Consider the following 19,859-nt stretch of genomic DNA (forward strand, 5'->3'; position numbering starts at 1 on the left):
TATCTTGACTTCCCTCAATGATGGATTTGACCTCTGAGACTGGCCTATAAATTCTTTGCTCTCTTAATCCGCTTTTGGTCAGTGTGTTCATCCTAGCAGCAGAAAACTTGAACAATAAGTTTCTGAGAATTGTATAAAACAGATTCATTTATATTCTACATAATTTTCTGTTTGTATGCAAATCAAATAGCACCATATGTCCATATAAGGCCATATAAGGGCCGGAGGAGACTTTATTGCTCAATGTGCAGTCTGGTGGACTGAGGCATAATGAGAGGAAAGAGGGGAAAGGTAGAGGACAGGAGACAGACGAAAGGGAACTGATGTGTTTTATACATAGGAAATGTTTTCAGTCCATATAATTCTAGGAGGGGCTCCAACCTGGGAGGAGACTGAGATAAAAGGGAGGAAGGACAACAGAACTGACAGGAGAGCAGAGCTTGGAAACGGCAAGGGAGCTAAAGCTTTTCGCAGAGGGAGCATAGAGCACGTGGCAGGTGGCAGAGGTCATGATGGACTCTCTTGCACTTTCCTGCAAAGACTCTACCTCCTGGCAGGGGATCCTGCTCACAGGTAAGGAGGCCATTCTTTGACACTGAGTGGGAGAAGGGAATCCCAGAGCCTTGCTGAAGTTCCTAAAGAAGACAAGACCCTTGGGTAGATTCAGGGATTTCTGGAGTAGACACAGAGAGGAACAGCCACTCCACAACAGGAAGTGACACATGATCATATCATGGAGAAATGGCATCATTGTTTTCTATTCCAAGTTAATCACATGGACAACTATATTCGGAGGTCTGATGTCCCCAACCATGAGTGGGTGAGTGATCAATTAAAAACCAAACTAGGGAGGGCCATTGAGATGATTGAATGGTCATGCTGCTTGCTGCCAAACCTAAGACATCAGTTCAATTCCCAGCAAAGTGTCTGGCTTCTCTATATATGTTGTGTATACATTTACCTATACACACATGCACGAAAGTGCACACATATATATGCATTCACCTTCCCCACACATGCAAACTATACTAAACTCTTGTACTAAAAGTGTCATTAGCATTGTATTTTAGGATATTTTAAGTATAATCCTATATTTGCATAGCCCTGACAAATGCATTCTCCCACTCATCCAAAGGTATCCAAGCCTTTATCAGTTCTGGGCCTTCCAAAGAAGACAGGCTCATCTTGGTTCTAATAACATCCTAGACTAATAAACTGTAAGTTAGACCAAAAAGACCATCTAGAAGTAGAATTGGAGTATTCAGGCCAAAGAGAGAACAGAGAAAAAGAAAAAAAGAAAAAAAAGCAAGCGAAGGTCTCTAGAATAAGAGGTAACAGGAGACATTATCTCAAGTACTCTGATTGTGAGCAGGAAGCTGAGGGCACTTTGCAGATTCCTTAAGATACCCAAGGAGTTAGTTCCATACTTAGATAGGAACATGTTCAGGGCCACTGATGGAGCACAGATTATGTTGCTTACCCCTTCCAAGTACAATGGTCTCTTAACTCCTTACCAGCTAGGCTGATTGATGAGCATATCCACTCTGGACACAGATCTAATCTTTTAATCAAATACAGAGGTCCCAATATTCATCAAATTCCTCTCTTTCCTTCTAGTCTCCCTTTTAACCTGCTGGCTGATTCCAACTACCACCCAGATCACCATTGAATCAGTGCCTCCCATTGCTGTTGAAGGGGAAAATGTTCTTCTGTTTGTGCATAACTTGCCAGAGAATGTTCAAACCCTTTCCTGGTACACAGGAGTTAAACCACTCAAGAATTGTGAAATTGCAAGTCATGTGACAGCTACCAATTCTACTGTGGTGGGACCTGCACACAGTGGTAGAGAGATTGTACTCAAAAATGGATCTCTGCTGATCAAGAGTACCACCAGAAAAGACTCAGGTTATTACACTCTACAAATACTTGATACAACCTCAAGACCTGAATTAATACGTGCAGAATTCTTTGTTCACAGTAAGTCAATATTTTGTGAACTCTGTTGTAGGGTGAGGTTCATTCCATTGTACAGAAGAGTGTCAAGTCTGACCTGGATCTACCTCCCCCCTGAATTGTTTATCCATGTCATTGTTTGAGGTTTAAATGGGAGACACATATTTTGAGGAAAACTGTCATAGACCAGAATCCCTTACTTGACTGCACACGCAGAGAGTTGGGAGTGTCAGCCTCAGCCCAAACCCTGGGGTCTCTCACCATAAACCTGTACCTGAGTTGAGGAAGAGATGAGGAAATTATGGGATCTTCAGTGAGCCTGGATCCAGACCTCTGCCCAAGACTCAGCTCAGAGTGAGGGAAGACAGCAGAGCTGATATTAGAGCAGGCTCAGGGGTACTGGGGGAGGTGAATGTGTTCTCCAAGAGGGAGAACTGAGCAGGCTTCAGAGGTTGTGGAGCTGCCTCCGTAATCTCCAAGCAAATGTACACACAGTGATAGAAAATCCTTCCTCAGGTGCCTATACAATTCTCTATCCATGTGTGGGAGGAGGTTAGCTGAGTGATTGTCTGGATTCTTGTGGAGAGGATAAAGGCTTCAGAAAAGACTCAGGATTTCTGTTTGCAACATGAGATGAGAAAACACAGCAAGGTAGACAGCTCCTCAGCATCTTGAAACTCTAGTGAACAGGAATTGGTAAGATGGGGGAGCAAAAAAAGTTGCATTGTTCATTTATCAAGTTCATTAACTACCTTGGCAAGTATAGTCCAAAGACTAATGTCCCCACCTATGACAAGATGACTCTTCAAATGAAAAGCAAATTATGAGATGACTCAGTGAATATGGGTACTTGCTGTCATCCCTGATGACTTGAGTTCAATCCTCTTATCTCAAATGGTGGAAGGAGAGAACTCAGTCACACAAGCTGTCCTCTGGCCTACACATAGATATTGTGGCATGCACCCACTAAACCATACACTGATATATGCTTGATGCATGTTCCCTTCCTTAATACAGCGTCAATAAAAATACATCAAATTGGGGTATGAAAATTGTAATTAGCTCAGAACCTGAAAATCTGATAACTTACTGCATGGACATAGAATGACCTGGAGCACACATCCATCTATCAATTCAATCCTTTATCCATTGAGCAGTTTCTATTAATTGAGTCTTTCAATATTATCACACTGATCCCAGGCCAAACAGTCTTCTATTGGATGGGAATAGACATGAGAAAGGGCATCAAGAATGCACCATAAAAGTTCCAGTGCAAAATTATGTCAGTGTGTAGACCTAGTTTCTATGGAGGAAGATGCTAGGGGTGTGTACTCTCCTTCACACACAGTGGGACTGAGCATAGATCTGAGGGCAGTGAAGGGTAAGCCATGAAGATAGAGGAGATAGAGCCCCATACAGACTTTCATTGGCACTTCGGGCATAGAATTTTTGTGACTGACCTACACAGAGTAGGATAGACACACCCTTACCCACACACAAAGGCTGAGTAATGGACACTCCTGCTCAGGACTCAGAGATCTTTCTTCCCACCTAATGCAGAGGAATCACTTTTAATGGTTTCCTTCTATTTCTTTTTTTTTTCCATCTAGGCCCACTTTTAGGCTACAAGAAGCATCTTGCCCCTTCTCAACTCACAATTAAGTTGGTGCCATCTAGGGTTGAAGAAAATGACAATATTCTCCTGCAGGTTTATCATCTGCCACAGAAGCTTCAAGGCTTTGCCTGGCACAAAGGAGTACTTCCACTTGACCATTTTAAGATAGCAAGCCATTCATTCCTCACCCATTCAACTATGCTGGGGAGTGCATATCAAGACAGAGTGATAATATGTAATGATGGAACCCTGGTGCTCTTGAATGTCACTCAGAATGACACAGGGCTTTACACCTTCCGAACCATATCTGTGGATTTGAAATCAGAATGGGACATTTTGGACCTCCAAGTAAATAGTAAGTGAATATTTGTGACTCCTGAGTGGTAGTGGAGTTTATTCTTCTCTTTATATGTAAAACATTGAGGCTTGCATTGTACCTTCATCCCATCTGTATTGTGTACACTCACTTAGGTTTGGGCATTTAGTAAAAGACACACATCATGGTGGTGAACTGAAATATATCAGAAACCTTTGACCTGAGTGGAACCTCCAAACAGTAGTATTATAACTCAGACCAAGGATTTCATTCTCAGCTCAGACTCTGGGTTCTCACCCTGAAAATAGTCTTGAGAAAGCTTCCTGACATTGCTTGAATTTTACTACCCAATAGAGCTGACTGGAAGCAATGTATCATTCTGCATCCAAGTCTTGTAGCATGTGGAACAACCCAGTATCTGTCATGACAATTGAGATTAGGCTAAGTCTTTTGGGCATCTCCCTTTCTTGAGATTCAGCATGGACAGACAGCTATACGGGTGACCATGCAACAAACTGACTGATCTGATAGTCCTGAGACTCCACAGGAAAGTTTGGATACCCAAGGAAACATAGATCCTCTTGACAACTGCTTGTCCTCAGGAGTTCAGCCTAGGGAAGTCTCTTCTTTAGACAAATGGTTATATGCACTCCTGATTTTACCAACTCTTCATTCTCAAGTTTAGGACATTAATAATATTCGAATTTCACTGATAGACAGGGAAATGATAATTAGCGTGTGTACTACTGTAGGGAATCTGAGAAACAGCAAATACACTGGTTGAACAAAGGTTACACAGCCCATGGGAGGCAGATCAGAAGCAGAAAATGACTATGGCCACAGCCCCACCTAATCTATCCTAGGAGTCTTTATCAAGTATCTGAGAGTCAGAGGAGTGCTGTGAAATTTTCAGAGGAAATTTTCATCTTAGGCATCAGTGTCTAACAGAGAAAGTCTGGTCAAGTGGAAGCAATAAATAGACAATCAGTTTTGACTTTGTAACAAAGCCTTAATTGAGTTCTGAACCCCCTTCCTGCCTAATTCTCCTACTCCAGTGCTCTGGGATTCAGATTATAATTTTTTTTATTGTGGTGGGTTTACTCCTCTTGAAGCATAGAGAGAAGGCTTTGCCTCATACCTCCATCAAGAGCTGACAAGACACAGTGTCCAGTGTGCAGCTTACTCAATACTTTTATAATAAAGGAAGAAAGGAATTAGTAATGAATGGACAAATGGGTGGTGGTAGATTGGTTTATGGATGAATGGTGGGGGTAGTTAAATGTTTTTATGAATGGATGTTTTAGAACTCTTTCAGAGATTAAAAATTACATGTAGAGTTCTAGTATGTCTGACAGTGCCCACACCCTACTCATCCTGGAGAGTATTACTTTTGACCCATCTCTCTGATCTACTCCTCAGCCAACTAGAAAGACAACTGCATGAGCATCCAAGGGAGAAAGACAAGTACATGAGCATCCTAGGGATGTTGCTGTATGTAGTATTTCTCAGACTGACACTCCTAATATAGTCATTTAGATCTTGCTCCCTGGAGTCTTGGAAGTTATTTTAACTTCTATTGATGCTGCCATTCACATTTCTGCTATTGTTACTCCTTTCCTGCCACTCATCCCCTGTCCATTCATTCAGGAAGTTATGTCCCTGCACTGCCTAGTTCACTGATCCCCTTACATTCCCACCTCAATTGCTGCCTTTCCTGGTTCCTGGTATAGAAATCAAAAGGAAAAAAAAAACACATTTTTCTTAGGCTCTATAAAACACCCACACTCTTTCCCAGATCACCCCACACATAGGCACTGTAAAAGAGAACCCCAAAGTCTTGCATGTTTCAACCTTTTCACTTTTGATGTCATCTTCCTCCTACTGTGGCTCATGCTCCTTCTGTGACTTATGGACCTTCCCAAGAATCCAGTGACACGATCTCTGCCATATAATCCCTTTATCATATGCAACTACATCTCATATTGTCACACGGCCTCAAGTTGACTCCCATGATCCATGATAAGTTCCACTAGCCTGTATAACATGGAAGCATTTGATGAAACTTGCTTTGTGATTCCTGGGTCTTAGGAAAAGGAAGAAAGAAAGCACCTCACACACTGGAGTTGGCTCGGTCCCTCTGTGCCTCACAGTTCATGGAGGCTGGGACAGATTTCTCCTAAATATACTCTATCCTTGGCATTTGACTCTGCTGAAAATTTTGGGTTGTTTCTTATTTTACACAGTAGAGGAACCTTACATTCCCATGCACCCTCTGGCCAGGGCTGTCCTCAACAGGACTCACACACAGGTCTCCCTCTGTTCATGGATTCACCAGCTTCAAGCCAATTTGTAATGTTTACATTTAATCAAATGGGACCCACAGTACTCAGAGATTGATCTAAAGCCTTTCTGTGCTCTCAAAAAATAATCCTTGCAGGAATTGGTCTTATACCCTTGCTGTACCTAACAATTTTTGCATATTATAGCCTACTCAGCAAAAAGGAAGTTATTTTAAGAACTATTTGTATCTCTCAGCACATTAGATGATTGAAACAATGAACGTCCTTCCAAAAAGAGTATCCCTCTAGGTGTCTTATGATGAGAAAAAGAAGAGGCCCTAGCCAAAGGGAAATTTCTCTTTGGAAAGAGAGTTTACTTACCACAGTAGAGGATGGGATTGAACTCAGATAATGATGGGGTTGGGTAGGTGAGTTTATTTATACCTTGGTTAGGACTGCTTAGATGTTCTTATCATTGATTTTCTATTTTAATGTTCATCTCAATTCAGAACCTGGAAATTGGGCTTCACCCAATCTCAGACCAACAAGTAAACCATGGACTTTCTCGAAGAGTCGAAGACGAGCGGCAGACATGTGCGATTCTTCCATTACTTCCGTTACTATTCAAAATAAATAACTTTCTGCTTATCAGTATTCTTTCAGTTACTTTTATTCCCTTATTAAGGATGGGTGACTAATTCCAGCTTGAGACTCATAATTAGAACCCAACCAAGTTCAGTGACAACATGGAGAAATTTCCTGCAACAAATTCCTATTGGTGGAAATAGCCATTTCTTCAAAGCTCCATAATGTGCCAGTGTCCTCCAGTGTGAAGGAGCACCCACTGTATCAATGTTAGGACTCCTGAATTCGACAGGGCTGACATGTCATTAAGTCAAGGATGTTCCAAGCTGGGGTTTCTGATAATTGATGTTTGTTTTGACTGAATGATGCAACTTCTCAATCTGGCCTTCAAGCCCTGATAACAAAATCCTATGCATGACGCATTTTATCCATAAGGCTTCCATAATGGTTTAGACTTGTAGAAATGTTCCTTTTCAGTAGCATTTTTATCAGTGATTCCCTTTTCATTGAATTCTCAAATATTTTCCTGTATTGATTCCTTGATTAGTTTATATTTTGTGCCTTCTTGCAATTATTTTATCAGTTAATCTGTCTCCCTTTTGGTTTGTTTGGATATTCCTATACTCATTCCTTATTTGTTGTAAGATCTCTCTCTCTCTCTCTCTCTCTCTCTCTCTCTCTCTCTCTCTCTCTCTCTTTCTCTCTCTTAGGCTGTCTTGGAATTCACTAGGCTGTCCTTGATATTATACAGATCTGTTTGCTGTTGCCTCCCCAGTGCTGTAGAGGAGGGCAAAGCATGATAGAGCACACTCTCTCTTTGATAACTTTCTGTAGGGTTGTGTCTACTTCCCTGTTATTGGAAGCCATTACTTGGGATAGGTGATTCTCAGAAGAGTCATTACTTTGGTTTTCATGTTCCTTGCTGGTTAAACTCTTTCTTATTTTTCCCTTATTATTGAGAACTTTATACCTGTGCATGATGATATGTGATCTTACATATCTCAATTTTCCTCAGTAAAATCTTCCTGAATCTCAGAAGTATATCTGTTTTCCAACTATATGCCTTTCCTTATACCACTAACACTTCCATCAAAAGAATGAAGATAAAGGATTTCTTCTTTATGAAGAATATAATATCTTCATAATATGATTTTGGTAGAAGAGTTTCTTGTTGTAGAATTGACAACAAATTTAATCTCTAGTGCTTTCATGACAGTATAATATCATCTGTTTAGTGATAGTATTGTTTTGAGTCCCTGCATCGTTCTGTCAGTTCCCAGGAGCCTCTTACTGGAACCTCTTGCAGCACTCTGTGATCCTTTGGGGTATTAGGTCATAGTTTGCACTGGGTTGTGCAATACAGATCATGCTTTGAGTATTGTTCTCATCTAATATAGAGACTTTTCTTGGTGACCTTGTATTCTAGACCCTGAGTGAATTTACTACCTTTAGGATGTTTGTTTCTCAGTGATAGAAGTTGGACAAGGCTAGGAGAGTCCTCTCCCAGCACTAACAGGACTTTTGAACTTTCTGCCTCAGCCTCACAGTCATGAAGACTCAGCTTACCTCTAATATTCTTTCTTTTATCCTTTAAACTTTGGGGATGGGCAGATAAAACGAGGTTTCACTGTGTAGCCCAGGCTGACCTGAAACTTGCTCTGAGACCAGGCTGGTCTTGAACTCAGAGATCTCCCTGACTCTTTCCTCCTTAATGCTTGTATTAAAAATATTCATAACCTTTGCCTGTATGTCCTCTATACATTTTATTTTATGTGTATAAATGTGTAAGAACATGATCTTGTGGATAGACAGGTAATAAGTCTAATGGGAAAACCTAGAACTATTACACTAAATGAACATAGTATTAAACCAACCCCGAATGATTTGTCATTATAACCATAGATCAATGATACCTCTTATTTAATTTATAACTAGGCCAGGCCCTTCTCAGCTTCTAAGATCAGACAAGAGTTGACATTTTCAGGGTAATGTAGCCATAGTAAGATTATTGTATCTCTCGATTCTCATCATTCTGCAGTAAATGGTGACTAAGACAGAAACCCATCCCTGGCCAATGTGTAGAAAATAAGAGACTGTGGAATGCTCAGTCTTAAATGGGACATCAAAATCATGACCCTCCTCCCAAGGCTGAGTGCCTGTTGGGAAATAGGGAATGGATGGATTCTAAGAAACAAAGATGATGGATGAATATCACAAAATGATATTTTCTAGACAAAACTAGAAAACTGCACATATGAACTTACAGTGGATTACAGAGTTTCACTTGCACAAGACTCATGTAAATTCAAGCCCGACAAAATTCCAGCATGGAGAGAGAATATGGGTGTCAAAATATGAAGCCCTACCATGAGTTGAGGATTTATTGATAACTGATAGATTCATGGAGAAGAATCACTTTATTTAAGGTTATGATACATTGACTATATTTCCATGGAAGGTCCCATATTGTTGAATATGTGGGCAGCACTTTGGACCTGATGATGTACACTCACCCTTATAGCCACTACTCACTATGCAAAAACCTTTGTTTTCCCCATCAAAATCGGCTGTCTCAATAAAGCAGCCAACCAAGTGTCTGTTCTCAAGGTGCTATCTTCTTTCTGAGGACACTTGGCTTGTGGACCATCATGCTTCACTTCCCCTTCCAGGATCCAAAAGGTGGGGCCATTGTGATGCTATGGGTGTGGAACTTGAATGGAAAGTACCCACATGGTGATTCACAACTGTCTGTAAAATAAGTACAATTGCAGGGTATCTTCTGCACATTTCCAGTCTCTGAGATTACTGCCTACAGTTACTGCATAGTCCTATCGGGATGCAAAACACCTAAACAGTGAAAAACAAAAAGCAAAGAACAGGCCAGAATCATCATTAATTCTTTCAGTAGGGGCTGCCTTACATCTGGCTCTTCCAGTTGCACAACTGGACCCAATTAATTACATATGGTCTCAAAATTGTGCCAATTGGTAGTACTCTCAATTTTCTCCTGTGCAATCTGTAAGCTTTCTACATGTGTGGAAACATCATTGAAGGGCAGTTTCCCAACAAATAAAAGGCCTTTTCATTATTCAGGATGTTTTAGAGAAGTATACACATGCATATATGCATGCTTGCATTAACACACACATGCACAACACCCCCTGCCACCCAATTGGACTCATAGATTTAAAATGATGAAGCCAAACTTGGGGGAGTATGAGGGAAAGGAAGTTTATTGGCTTAACATAAAAATGTACATAGCAGAACAGAAGCTGGCTGGCTGCCGTAGGCATGAATGTGACCTAACTATTGAAACACAAGGGTGGTGTTGGCCTCCACTTGTGGACCTCACTGTGAAAAAAGAACAGATGACAGAGAGATGGGAGTGATGGAGGAGCAGACTGGTATGTGTGTGTGCTATGGAGAGGTAGAGCTGGTGATGAGACAGCAGTGAAGGATATGAGAGAGGGGCCTGAGTTCAATGGTGGGTCAAGCATTTCCCAGTAAAGTTGACAGGATGATATGCAGGTACTGTCAACTCAGCCCCTGAACAGGCTGCCAGAATATGAGATCACCCTAGATCTTGACAATGAATGATTCCTGGGATGTGGAAATAATACACTATCCAGATTAAGCCACCCCAAAGGGCCACTGTGCCCCATGATGCTGCTGAGGGTCATGTGTGGTTCAGTGGCCCTGATGTGGCTGAGGTTTGGGTTGATACCTAAGAGTCATGTTGCCTCTAGAGATCACACTGGTGTGTGTGGCCTTGACTGCAATCTGAGACAATCATGGTGTCCTGGTCTGGGATCCTGCCAAGGGATATGTATACTTCCATGGTCACAATGTGGATGGGTCAGTGTTGACATGATAACCATGTTCTGAGCTACAGAAGTACATACAGATATACACCCATTTGGTTTGTTCTGCAGCCTGAAACTGTGTTGATGTCCATGAGCAATGCTGCCAGAGGGAGCCACATAGATGTGGATGGTTTCCATTGCCACCAGGGACCATGGTGATGTCTGGGCCAAGCTGTTCCAGAGGGTCATGTCTGGGTCTGTGGTCTTATTGTATCCAGGTTTATATTAATGTCCATTGTCTGTGCTATCACCAAAGGCTACATGGATATCAATGGTCTATTCAGCAACTTAAAGCCATGGTGATATGTGTTTGCAATGCTGCCACCTGAGGCCACATTAATGTAGGTAGCATAAACTGCCACCTGGGTCCATGGTGATGTCAAGGTCAATGCTGTTACTGATGGACATGTCTGTGACTGTGTTCCTTTGCATCCAGGGCTATGTCTTGTCCTGTACTACAAACAATGGCCACTTATATATCCATGGTCTTTTGTATCCATGCTGTGTTCATAAGTCAAGCTACAATTAGACTCTATACAGATTTGTGTGCCCTGCACTGAAATCCAAGGCCATGGTGATGTCTGTGTTTGTACTGTATCAGAGAGCCATCCATGAGTTCGTGCTCTTGTGTCAGCCAGGTTTCGGTGGAAGTCCATGGCCTGTGTTGCCACCGAATGCTAGGCAGATAACTGTGGTTTATATTGCAGCTAAAAAGCCATGCTAATGCCTGTGATCCCAGATGCAATGGAGGTCTTATCTGGGTCTGAGGCACTACTGCAATTGGGAGCCCTTTCAGAAGTCTATGTTGGCCAGAAACCATGTGGAAGCTCATAATCCGTGCTCCTGTGGTTTGGAAAGAACAAATAAGCCACTTTTACAGTAATATTGATCACTCACTCAGGGCGTATCATTGCCAACACACATCAACGTGGTTTTGAGTTGCAGAATAGACCATTGATATCCATGTAAAGGAAGAGGGACATGGAAGACTTCTGTGAACAACCCTACCTCCACCTCATTCCACCACCCTCAAAAAAGCTTCCCAGTAACAACCTAGACAGTAAGTCATTGGAGATAACTCTTAAAACTATCATCCTACCATCATAGGATGGTATGATGTTGAACTCCACAGTAAAGACTTGCATCAAGGATGCAGTAGGGGAAAGACTGAGCTTCATTTATGGGGGAGGCCATTGACCATTTGACCATGCTCCAGTAAATAGATATATAGATAATTCAAATTGGATTTTTTTCTGTGGTTAGGGAGCTAACAAAAGTAGAAGGAAAGGATTGGGAAGTGAATGTGATTGTGTATATGATATGAAATCCTTAAAGAATCTATAAAAGTATTATATTGGATAAAATGTACAAAGTTGATCAATCAGAGCTTCTCCATCAAACGAGTCTGACACCACTCTTTGGCTTTCAGTAGAAATTCCAGGCAGCAAGTCAAGGTGCTGGGCAGAGCTGAAATTCTATCTAAAGTTGTGTGTGTGTGTGTGTGTTGCTATGTCTTTTTGACTCCTCCTTCACCTGCTGTGACAGTGAGGACCCTCCTGAGGAGCAGACATTTGCCCTCAGCATACGTAGGGAGAAACTCAGGACACAGGAAATGGCATTTTATGAAGTTTAGGGGTTTCACACCCTCATTTCTGAGGTGACAGCTCCTCATTTTCTCATATCCCACCAGTTAAAATGATGTGTGCTGGCATACATCACATCAGCAAGATGTTGCTGAGGACAAGGAAAAAGAGGACTGGGAAGCACAAGAACTCAGTAAAATGTAAAAAGTAAATGAACAGACCCAGAATCAAATGCTAAACTTTACTAAAATACAAAAAAAATTAGTCAATATTCAGCATTAATAATGAGTGACAATAAGAAATAATAGAATATGGTACCAAGACATAAAAGCAGGGAATGTAGAAGAAGTGATGTCATTAGTATTTTGAAATTATACTAATATTACATTTGATGCTACTGTGAAAATTGTTATTTTCACTAATAAATTCAAATGATAATGCTAATGTAAATAAATAAGACTTTGGACAATCTCATCTCTCCTGAAGAATCCACTCAGCAGAGACTGATGGGCTGAGGAGTAGACTCCTTGACTAGAATCCCCCAGTGAGGGGCTGGGAGTTTGGCTACGTGGTAGAGCCCCTGCCTAGAATCCTCCAATGATGGGCTAGAGAGGTGACTCAGTAGTAAAGTGTTCACTGAGAAGTGTATCTCATGGGGTGGCAGGATAGATAGGGGTGAGTGTTTCTATTTTCAAGACAAATTTCTACAGTAGCATGAGTTTCTTTGCAGTTTTGTGACATGTCAGTTTTTGTATGTTAAAGTATGTCCCGAATGGGTAGTGCACTATCTGTGTTGGTTAACATAAATAACCTTCTATGGAGTTTCCATGTATGCAGTTCTCTACCATGTAAGTGAGGGCTGGAACAGTTTCTTGCTAATAAACTACACTTCCCAGCTTTTTGTGTAGTCAGACAAGGAAACTCTGGAAGGGTGGAAACATAAGATATATGTTGCAATCATTTCTAGTCATCTTTTGGACTCATTTATTCTCCTTTTACATATATGCTAATAAAATTGGTCCCACTGCTCTAAGGTTGGAAACCTATTTTTCTGTTTTCCATCTCTAAAAACCTCAGAAATATAACAGGCATTCCTCATTAATCAATTTTCAGTCCTAGGCAGAAGTTGCAATGCCCTTTCTCATTCTGGGCTACAGTCTGCTCAGGTCACTGCAGAGCATAACTAGAGGTTTCACAGTGGTGGAGTTTTCTCTCATTTGCAATTTTTAAAGCAAGTTTTGGGAAAATATTCAACAAAAAATGTATCTTTTGCTTTGCTTTGTTCTGGTTTCCATGAAATTCCTTTAAAATGAGTAAGAAATACTTCCATAAGGAGATGTTTTTTCCTCTTTTCAGCTAATTTTATCCCAGATGTTATAGGACAAGACAGTAAAAATGCTTCCATGTCCCTCTTCTTCTGTCTTATTTCTGGCCTGGAACTGATTGATCCAGCAAGCATGAAAAGAGTCCTCTACTGCACTGTGGCCCTTTCAAGAAAGAAGAGAGAGAGAGAAAAAAAAACAAAAGTGGCATCTAAGAATCACCAGAGGAAAATTATGTCTGTGTCCTGAATCATCCTTCTCATCCCCATAGACCTCTCACCTGGTATCTCTCCTTACTCCACCTTCTTGATGTAGACACAGACCAGCAGCTATGACAGGGAAATGAAACTTATCAAAGAAATACGAAACAGTCAGTGGAACAGTGTCATTGTTTGCACCACCAATATTCCTGGATGCTTGAACTATAGGTCCCCATAAAATGAGTTGTAATGGTGTCCTGTGTTCCCTTCCAAACCTGTTTCCATCTCTCAAGTGCTAAAAGTTTCCACATTTCCTCATCAAAGTTTGCAACGACCATGGTGTTCTGATTAAACTTATGTATAAGACAGGTAAACCTTAGCTCTTCTTCAGCCTGGATCACATCCAGGTCTGGTAGGATCAATCTCCACTAGAAAGGGGGTAACCGTGCCCAAAAGGTGGGCTTCTGAACAGCTTCTGCATCCCAAAGTAAGGTCAGGGTGGGATTGAAATGATATATGTTAAAAACAGAGTATTTCAAATTGTGACATGACACTATAGAACTCACCACTTGGAGACCTTGGGAAATATAAAGCAGAGCCCAGGAGCGTGATTACCTTGTATTCCTTGCCTGCTGAGAATTTAAAGGAAAAAGCAGTTATTAACTGTTATCCTGTGGCTGTTTGTTTCCTGACTCCTCTTTTTGGAAGCCAGTCCACCTGTGGTCAGGTGATTGTGTGAGATTTCAACACAGATCCATTGGCTACTGATAGTTTGTAGGTATTATTTAGTGAGATCCCAGTACCTCATAAGGACTGAAAGACGGTGAAAAACTCTGAAGAACTTGAGAGGACATGAAAATCACACTGTCAGAGGCAGAAGATCCAACCTGTTACACAGAAGAATCTGTAGGCACTGACAGAAGAAAAAGCTTCCCTGGTCTAAAGATGCTACACTCCTGACCTCATTGGTATGTAGCTCCTTTATTCCATAAAATATAAAGTCAGTTCTATATTCTGTAAGGTTCAGAGAGGAACCATCCTAAGACAGGGGCATGACTGCTGCCCTAATTCTTTCTCTAAGGCTCTGATTTTTTAACTCTTGAAGACCCCTAGGATATAAGTGACTCTTACATATTGACTTTCCCATCACCACATTGTTTTCTGAGGACACTCTTTGTGTGGTGTCTTTGCAAACACCACAGCCAGCAGTGGGTCAACCCATGAGAGACAAGAAGGAAATCTTGTTCACCATCACTTGCTAACTAGGTGTTGGTTTAAACTTTGAGAGTCTGATCCTGGGTACTTTATTTTAGGCATATTTAAACAGCACAATTTCAAATAAATAAATTTTCCTGGTGATGATTGACTTAATCTTGTATCCATAACAAAGCTGAATATTTGACTACACCAACAATCCTAGTAAAGGACAAATTACATCTTACATTATGATAAGTATTACAGATTAATTGAGAAAGCAACTCAAGGTAAATAAGTTCACAATAAAGGTCTGGGGGATCCAATGTAGGTTGGCCATACAGATAACACACAAATCACCAGGCTATTTTTCTTTTATTTTTAAGGCATTTTTATTAGATATTTTCTTCATTTACATTTCAAATGCTATCCCCAAAGCCCCCTATACCTTCCTCCTGCTCTGCTCCCCAACCCACCCACTTCCACTTCCTGGCCCTGGCATTGCTCTGTACTGGAACATATGGTCTTCGCAATACCAAGAGTCTCTCATCCCATTGATGACCAAATAGGCCATCCTCTGCTACATATGCAACTAGAGAAACAGCTTTGGGTGGTACTGGTTAGTTCATATTGTTGTTCCTCCTATTGGATTGCAGACCCCTTTAGCTCCTTGGGTACTTTCTCTAGCTCCTTCATTAGGGGCCTTGTGTTCCATCCAATAGCTGACTGTGAGCATCCACTTCTGTGTTTGCCAGGCATTGGCATAGCCTCACAAGAGAGAGCTATGTCAGGGTCCTGTCAGCAAAATCTTTCTGACATATGCAATAGTGTTTGGGTTTGGTGGTTGTATATGGGATGGATCCCCAGGTGGGGCAGTCTCTGGATGGTCTTTCCTTCCATATTAGCTCTGAACTTTGTCTCTGTAACTCCTTCCATGGGTATTTTGTTCCCCATTCTATAAAGGAGTGAGGTATCCACACTTTGGTCTTCCTTCTTCTTGAGTTTCATGTGTTTTGCAAATTGTATCTTGGATATTCTGAGTTTCTTGTCTAATATCTGCTTATCAGTGAGTGACCTGAAGAACTTGAGAGGATATGAAAATCTCACTGTCAGAATCAAGACGATCCAACCTGTTAAATAGAAGAATTTGTAGGCACTGATGGAAGAACGAGCTTCCCTGGTCTAAAGGGGCTGCACTCCTGACCACAGTGGGATGTAGATCTTTTATTCCATAAAAGAGAAATACAGTTTGGCATTTTCTAAGGCACAGAGAGGGACCATCCGAAAACAGGGACCTGACTTCAGGGACCTGAAATCAGTTATTTGTCTAGGACTCTGACTTTTTACTTTTGGAGACCTCCTAGGCTCCAAGTGGCACTTTCATGGTGATTCTCCCCTCACCACACTGTTTTCTGAGGACACTCTTTGTGTGGTGTCTTTGCAAACATTGAAGCCACTGAAAGTATAACAATGTAAAAACAGAATTCTAGGCCTTTAGGCCCAGGCTTGGGAATGTGGCCTTTGTAAAGGTATGCTAATCATAAAAGAGATAGCGACATTCCTCTACCCACCCGCTTCCTGGGTTCAAAGAGTGCTCATTCAAAGAAAGTCACCCTGGCCATTACCAGAACCTGCAATGCAAATGTGCTATTGTTAGGGGCTCTTAGAAGCTGTCTTGAGAGTTAACAATTACCAGGTATTCCTTGTGACTCTTGTAACTTTACACTTCCTTGTGACTCTTAACTGGTATCTTTGGTATCTTCCAACAAAGCCCTCCCCACTTCCTTGAGTTTCGGTTTCTTCCTTTAAATACCCCCTTACCCAGCTACTCGGGGCGCCACAGTCCTCTACCCCTGCGTGGTGTATGACCGTGGGCCCGAGAGCGCTCTTGAATAAAAATCCTCTTGCAATTTGCAACAAGACCGTTTTCTCGTTGGTGATTTTGGGGTGTCGCCTCTCCTGAGTCAGAACGTGGGGGAGTCCTCACGTTGTGGGTCTTTCAGCCACCAGTGGGTCAACCCATGAGAGACAAGAAGAAAATCTGGTTCCCCACTACCTTGAGAAAGCAACTCAAGGTAAACAAGTTCACTATAAAGTTCTGGGGGAACCAATGTAGCTTGGTCATACAATTAACGCACAAATCACTAGGCTATTAAGCATGTCCCTCTGCTCCTAGATTTCTGGACAATAAGTGTATAAGACACCACTCTCTTGAATATACAATACTGTGTTCTCAATATTGCTGTTTTACTTAGTGCTTATCTGTGAACACAAAGGCATATATTTCTCCTGCAACTCTCTGTGTATTCTCATAGACTTACCAAAAAAGAAGAAGAGGAAGAAAGAGGAGGAGGAGGAAGTGGAAGAGGAAGAAAGAAAGAAGTAGAAGGAGGGGGAGAAGAGAAAGAGGAAGAGGAAAAGGAAGAGGAAGATGAGGGAGGAGAAGAAGGAGGAGAAGGAGAAGAGGAAGAGGAAGAAGAAGAAGAAGAAGAAGAAGAAGAAGAAGAAGAAGAAGAAGAAGAAGAAGAAGAAGAAGAAAAGGAAGAAAGGAAGGAAGGAAGGAAGGAAGGAAGGAAGGAAGGAAGGAAAGAAGAATAACGATAAAGGTGGGCTTGAGGGGGATGAGAAGAGGAAGGGGAAGGAGAGGAAGGGGAAGAAGAAGCAGAAACACTGAACTTATAATTTTTAAATCAAGATCAGAACATTAGAAGAATGACCCTTGATCACTGACACAGAATGGGTTGTGATCCATCTCCAAGTTCAGAAGTCTTCTATATCAGCTTCCAGCAATAATGAAACTATCATAGGTACAGGACTACACACACACAGTTGTCTTGACTCCTAATAGCATGCATTTCAGAGAGTGAGACTGATGAAAAGAAATCTCACTTTCCTGACATTTTGGGACTTACATGTCAAAAAGATCTGTTTCTTCACTTTAGGTAGATAGCATTGACTTTGGAGGAGATGCCTCATACTTCATATGTGTGTTAACTTAAGCAGTGAGACACTTCTATAATTTAGCGAGACAACAACACTTTATAAGGCAAGAAGAAGCCATACACAGTAAATGGATCCTCTCACCAATAGTCAGTGTCAGTGTCCAAAATTTCATTCTGCATGGAAGTAAAATGTATCTAAAGATGGTCAGCATATATGTTATACAAGAGAGTCTTAATTTGATCTACCCCATGTTCATGCCTCTCCCAGAATATCTTTATTGAACAAGCTGAAGGCACAGACATTTTCCATGTGAGGATCTTCACAGGGTTAGGAAGTTTTGCCCACCATAGCCCAAGAGCCAGAAGCCTCTGGTATTGTGTCCTTGGATTTTCAAGCCCAAAGTTGCCTGAAGGATGTGAATGCCTGGCTTTACCAGGCAGAAACTTATCAGAAACATCACTGGTTTATTCAATCAGCCTAGCTCTGTCCAGCCCCCACCTTGTCTTCAATGACCTGAATCAAATTCTGTGCTTCTTCATCTCTCTACTCACCCTCAATCTGGCCCTTCTGATTCATGAATGTAACCAGTACCCCCCCACACACACACACTTTCTCCTCCTCCTCCTCCTGCCATCACTGTCTCTCTTTTCCAGGTCTCAGCTCCAACATGCTCTTTGATCCTGGGCCCCAGAACTCTGTTTCCATCATAGCAGAGAAAGAACTCATCATCAAGATGTCCCAGGGCCAGGAACCCTCCAGAACAAGACCCCTCTCAGTACAAAGATAGTAATTCATAGTACAAGAGTGTGGGTTCCTGAGGGAGTGGGAGACAGGGAACCCTCTTGAGAAGGTGATGGCTTTTACAGTCAGCTCTTCCTGGAGAAATTGAACTAACACTGTTTTGTGCTGTTGTATGAGTGTAAGAAGCCAAGTGGAATTTTTGTTGTTGTTGTTCTTATAGTATGAAAGAACAATGGAGAATAGAGTGAGAGACAAAGAGAGTGAAAGAGAGCAGAAATTTACTTAAAAGACACACAAGGAAAAGAGGAACAGGTGAATTTCTACAGAAATCAGCACAGTAATGACAGATCTCCAGAAGCTCTCTCTGAGCCTCTGCAAATGTGACTTCAGTAATGACACAGCTCCATCTTGAGTGTCTTGTGGTCAGGCTTTGTACTGAATTCTAAACAGAAGATATGAGCAAACCCATGGTGCACAAAACTACTGAGGCAAAGTGAGTTTCATGTAGTGTCTAGAATGCAGTATTAGTATTTTACCATATGTATGGATGCTACTCCATGGTTGGTAACCAAGAGAGTTATGAAGGGGATAGAGAGATATCTCAGAGGTTAAGAAAGCTTGCTGCTCTTGCAGAAGACAAGAGTTTGGTTTTGAGCACCCACATCAGGTAGCTCACAATCTCTTCTAACTCCAGCTCCAGGGTGTCTGATATATGCTCCTGGTTTCCACAAGGATCTTCACACGCATACCATACACTCACCATTTACACATACTCAGAAACAAAAATAAAAGGAAGTCTTAAAAGTGAACCTTATGATCTTCTTCCATTTTTGCCTATGTTCTAGGGGTTAAACTTGGATAGTAAGGCTATTCCAGAAGGTTCTTTATCTACTGAGCCATCTCATAGGCCCATGAAGTTTATGTTAGTCATCTGTCTATCACTCAAAAAAAACCCTTATATATTATATAATAGTATATAAAGATAAGAATTTTATCGGATAAGTTTGTATCATTGAAACTCAAGACTAATGACAGGATTTGGAGAATGTCAGGTAGAAATATTTTTTGATCCAGCTCAAATATACTTTGGGGGCTTACATTGTTGCACCATGGACTCCGAGTAACAAGGATGAGTTTACACAGTTCTCCAGGTGTAGTCCATACAGCACTTTGATGGGGGAATGTCTACTATATCTCAAAAGAAAGTAATCATGAAAACTGACATAGGCCCTTCTGCCCCTTGTGCTGCTCCTCTCTGCTGGAGC

The 19,859-nt window shown here is 41.4% G+C and overlaps 1 protein-coding gene and 1 pseudogene across 1 annotated transcript; one reads left to right on the forward strand and one right to left on the reverse strand.

The window, feature by feature from the left end:
- Nucleotides 1–427: 427 nt before the first annotated feature.
- Nucleotides 428–6,817, forward strand: Ceacam11 (carcinoembryonic antigen-related cell adhesion molecule 11). Its single transcript, NM_023289.2, has 4 exons — nucleotides 428–573; nucleotides 1,618–1,977; nucleotides 3,564–3,923; nucleotides 6,673–6,817. The coding sequence occupies exons 1-4, from the start codon at nucleotides 510–512 to the stop codon at nucleotides 6,798–6,800; spliced, it is 912 nt and encodes a 303-aa protein (NP_075778.2). The 5' UTR covers nucleotides 428–509; the 3' UTR covers nucleotides 6,801–6,817.
- Nucleotides 18,066–18,595, reverse strand: Gm18125 (predicted gene, 18125; annotated as a pseudogene).

Source organism: Mus musculus, chromosome 7 (genome assembly GCF_000001635.26).
Source record: "Mus musculus strain C57BL/6J chromosome 7, GRCm38.p6 C57BL/6J".
Lineage (NCBI taxonomy): Eukaryota > Metazoa > Chordata > Mammalia > Rodentia > Muridae > Mus > Mus musculus.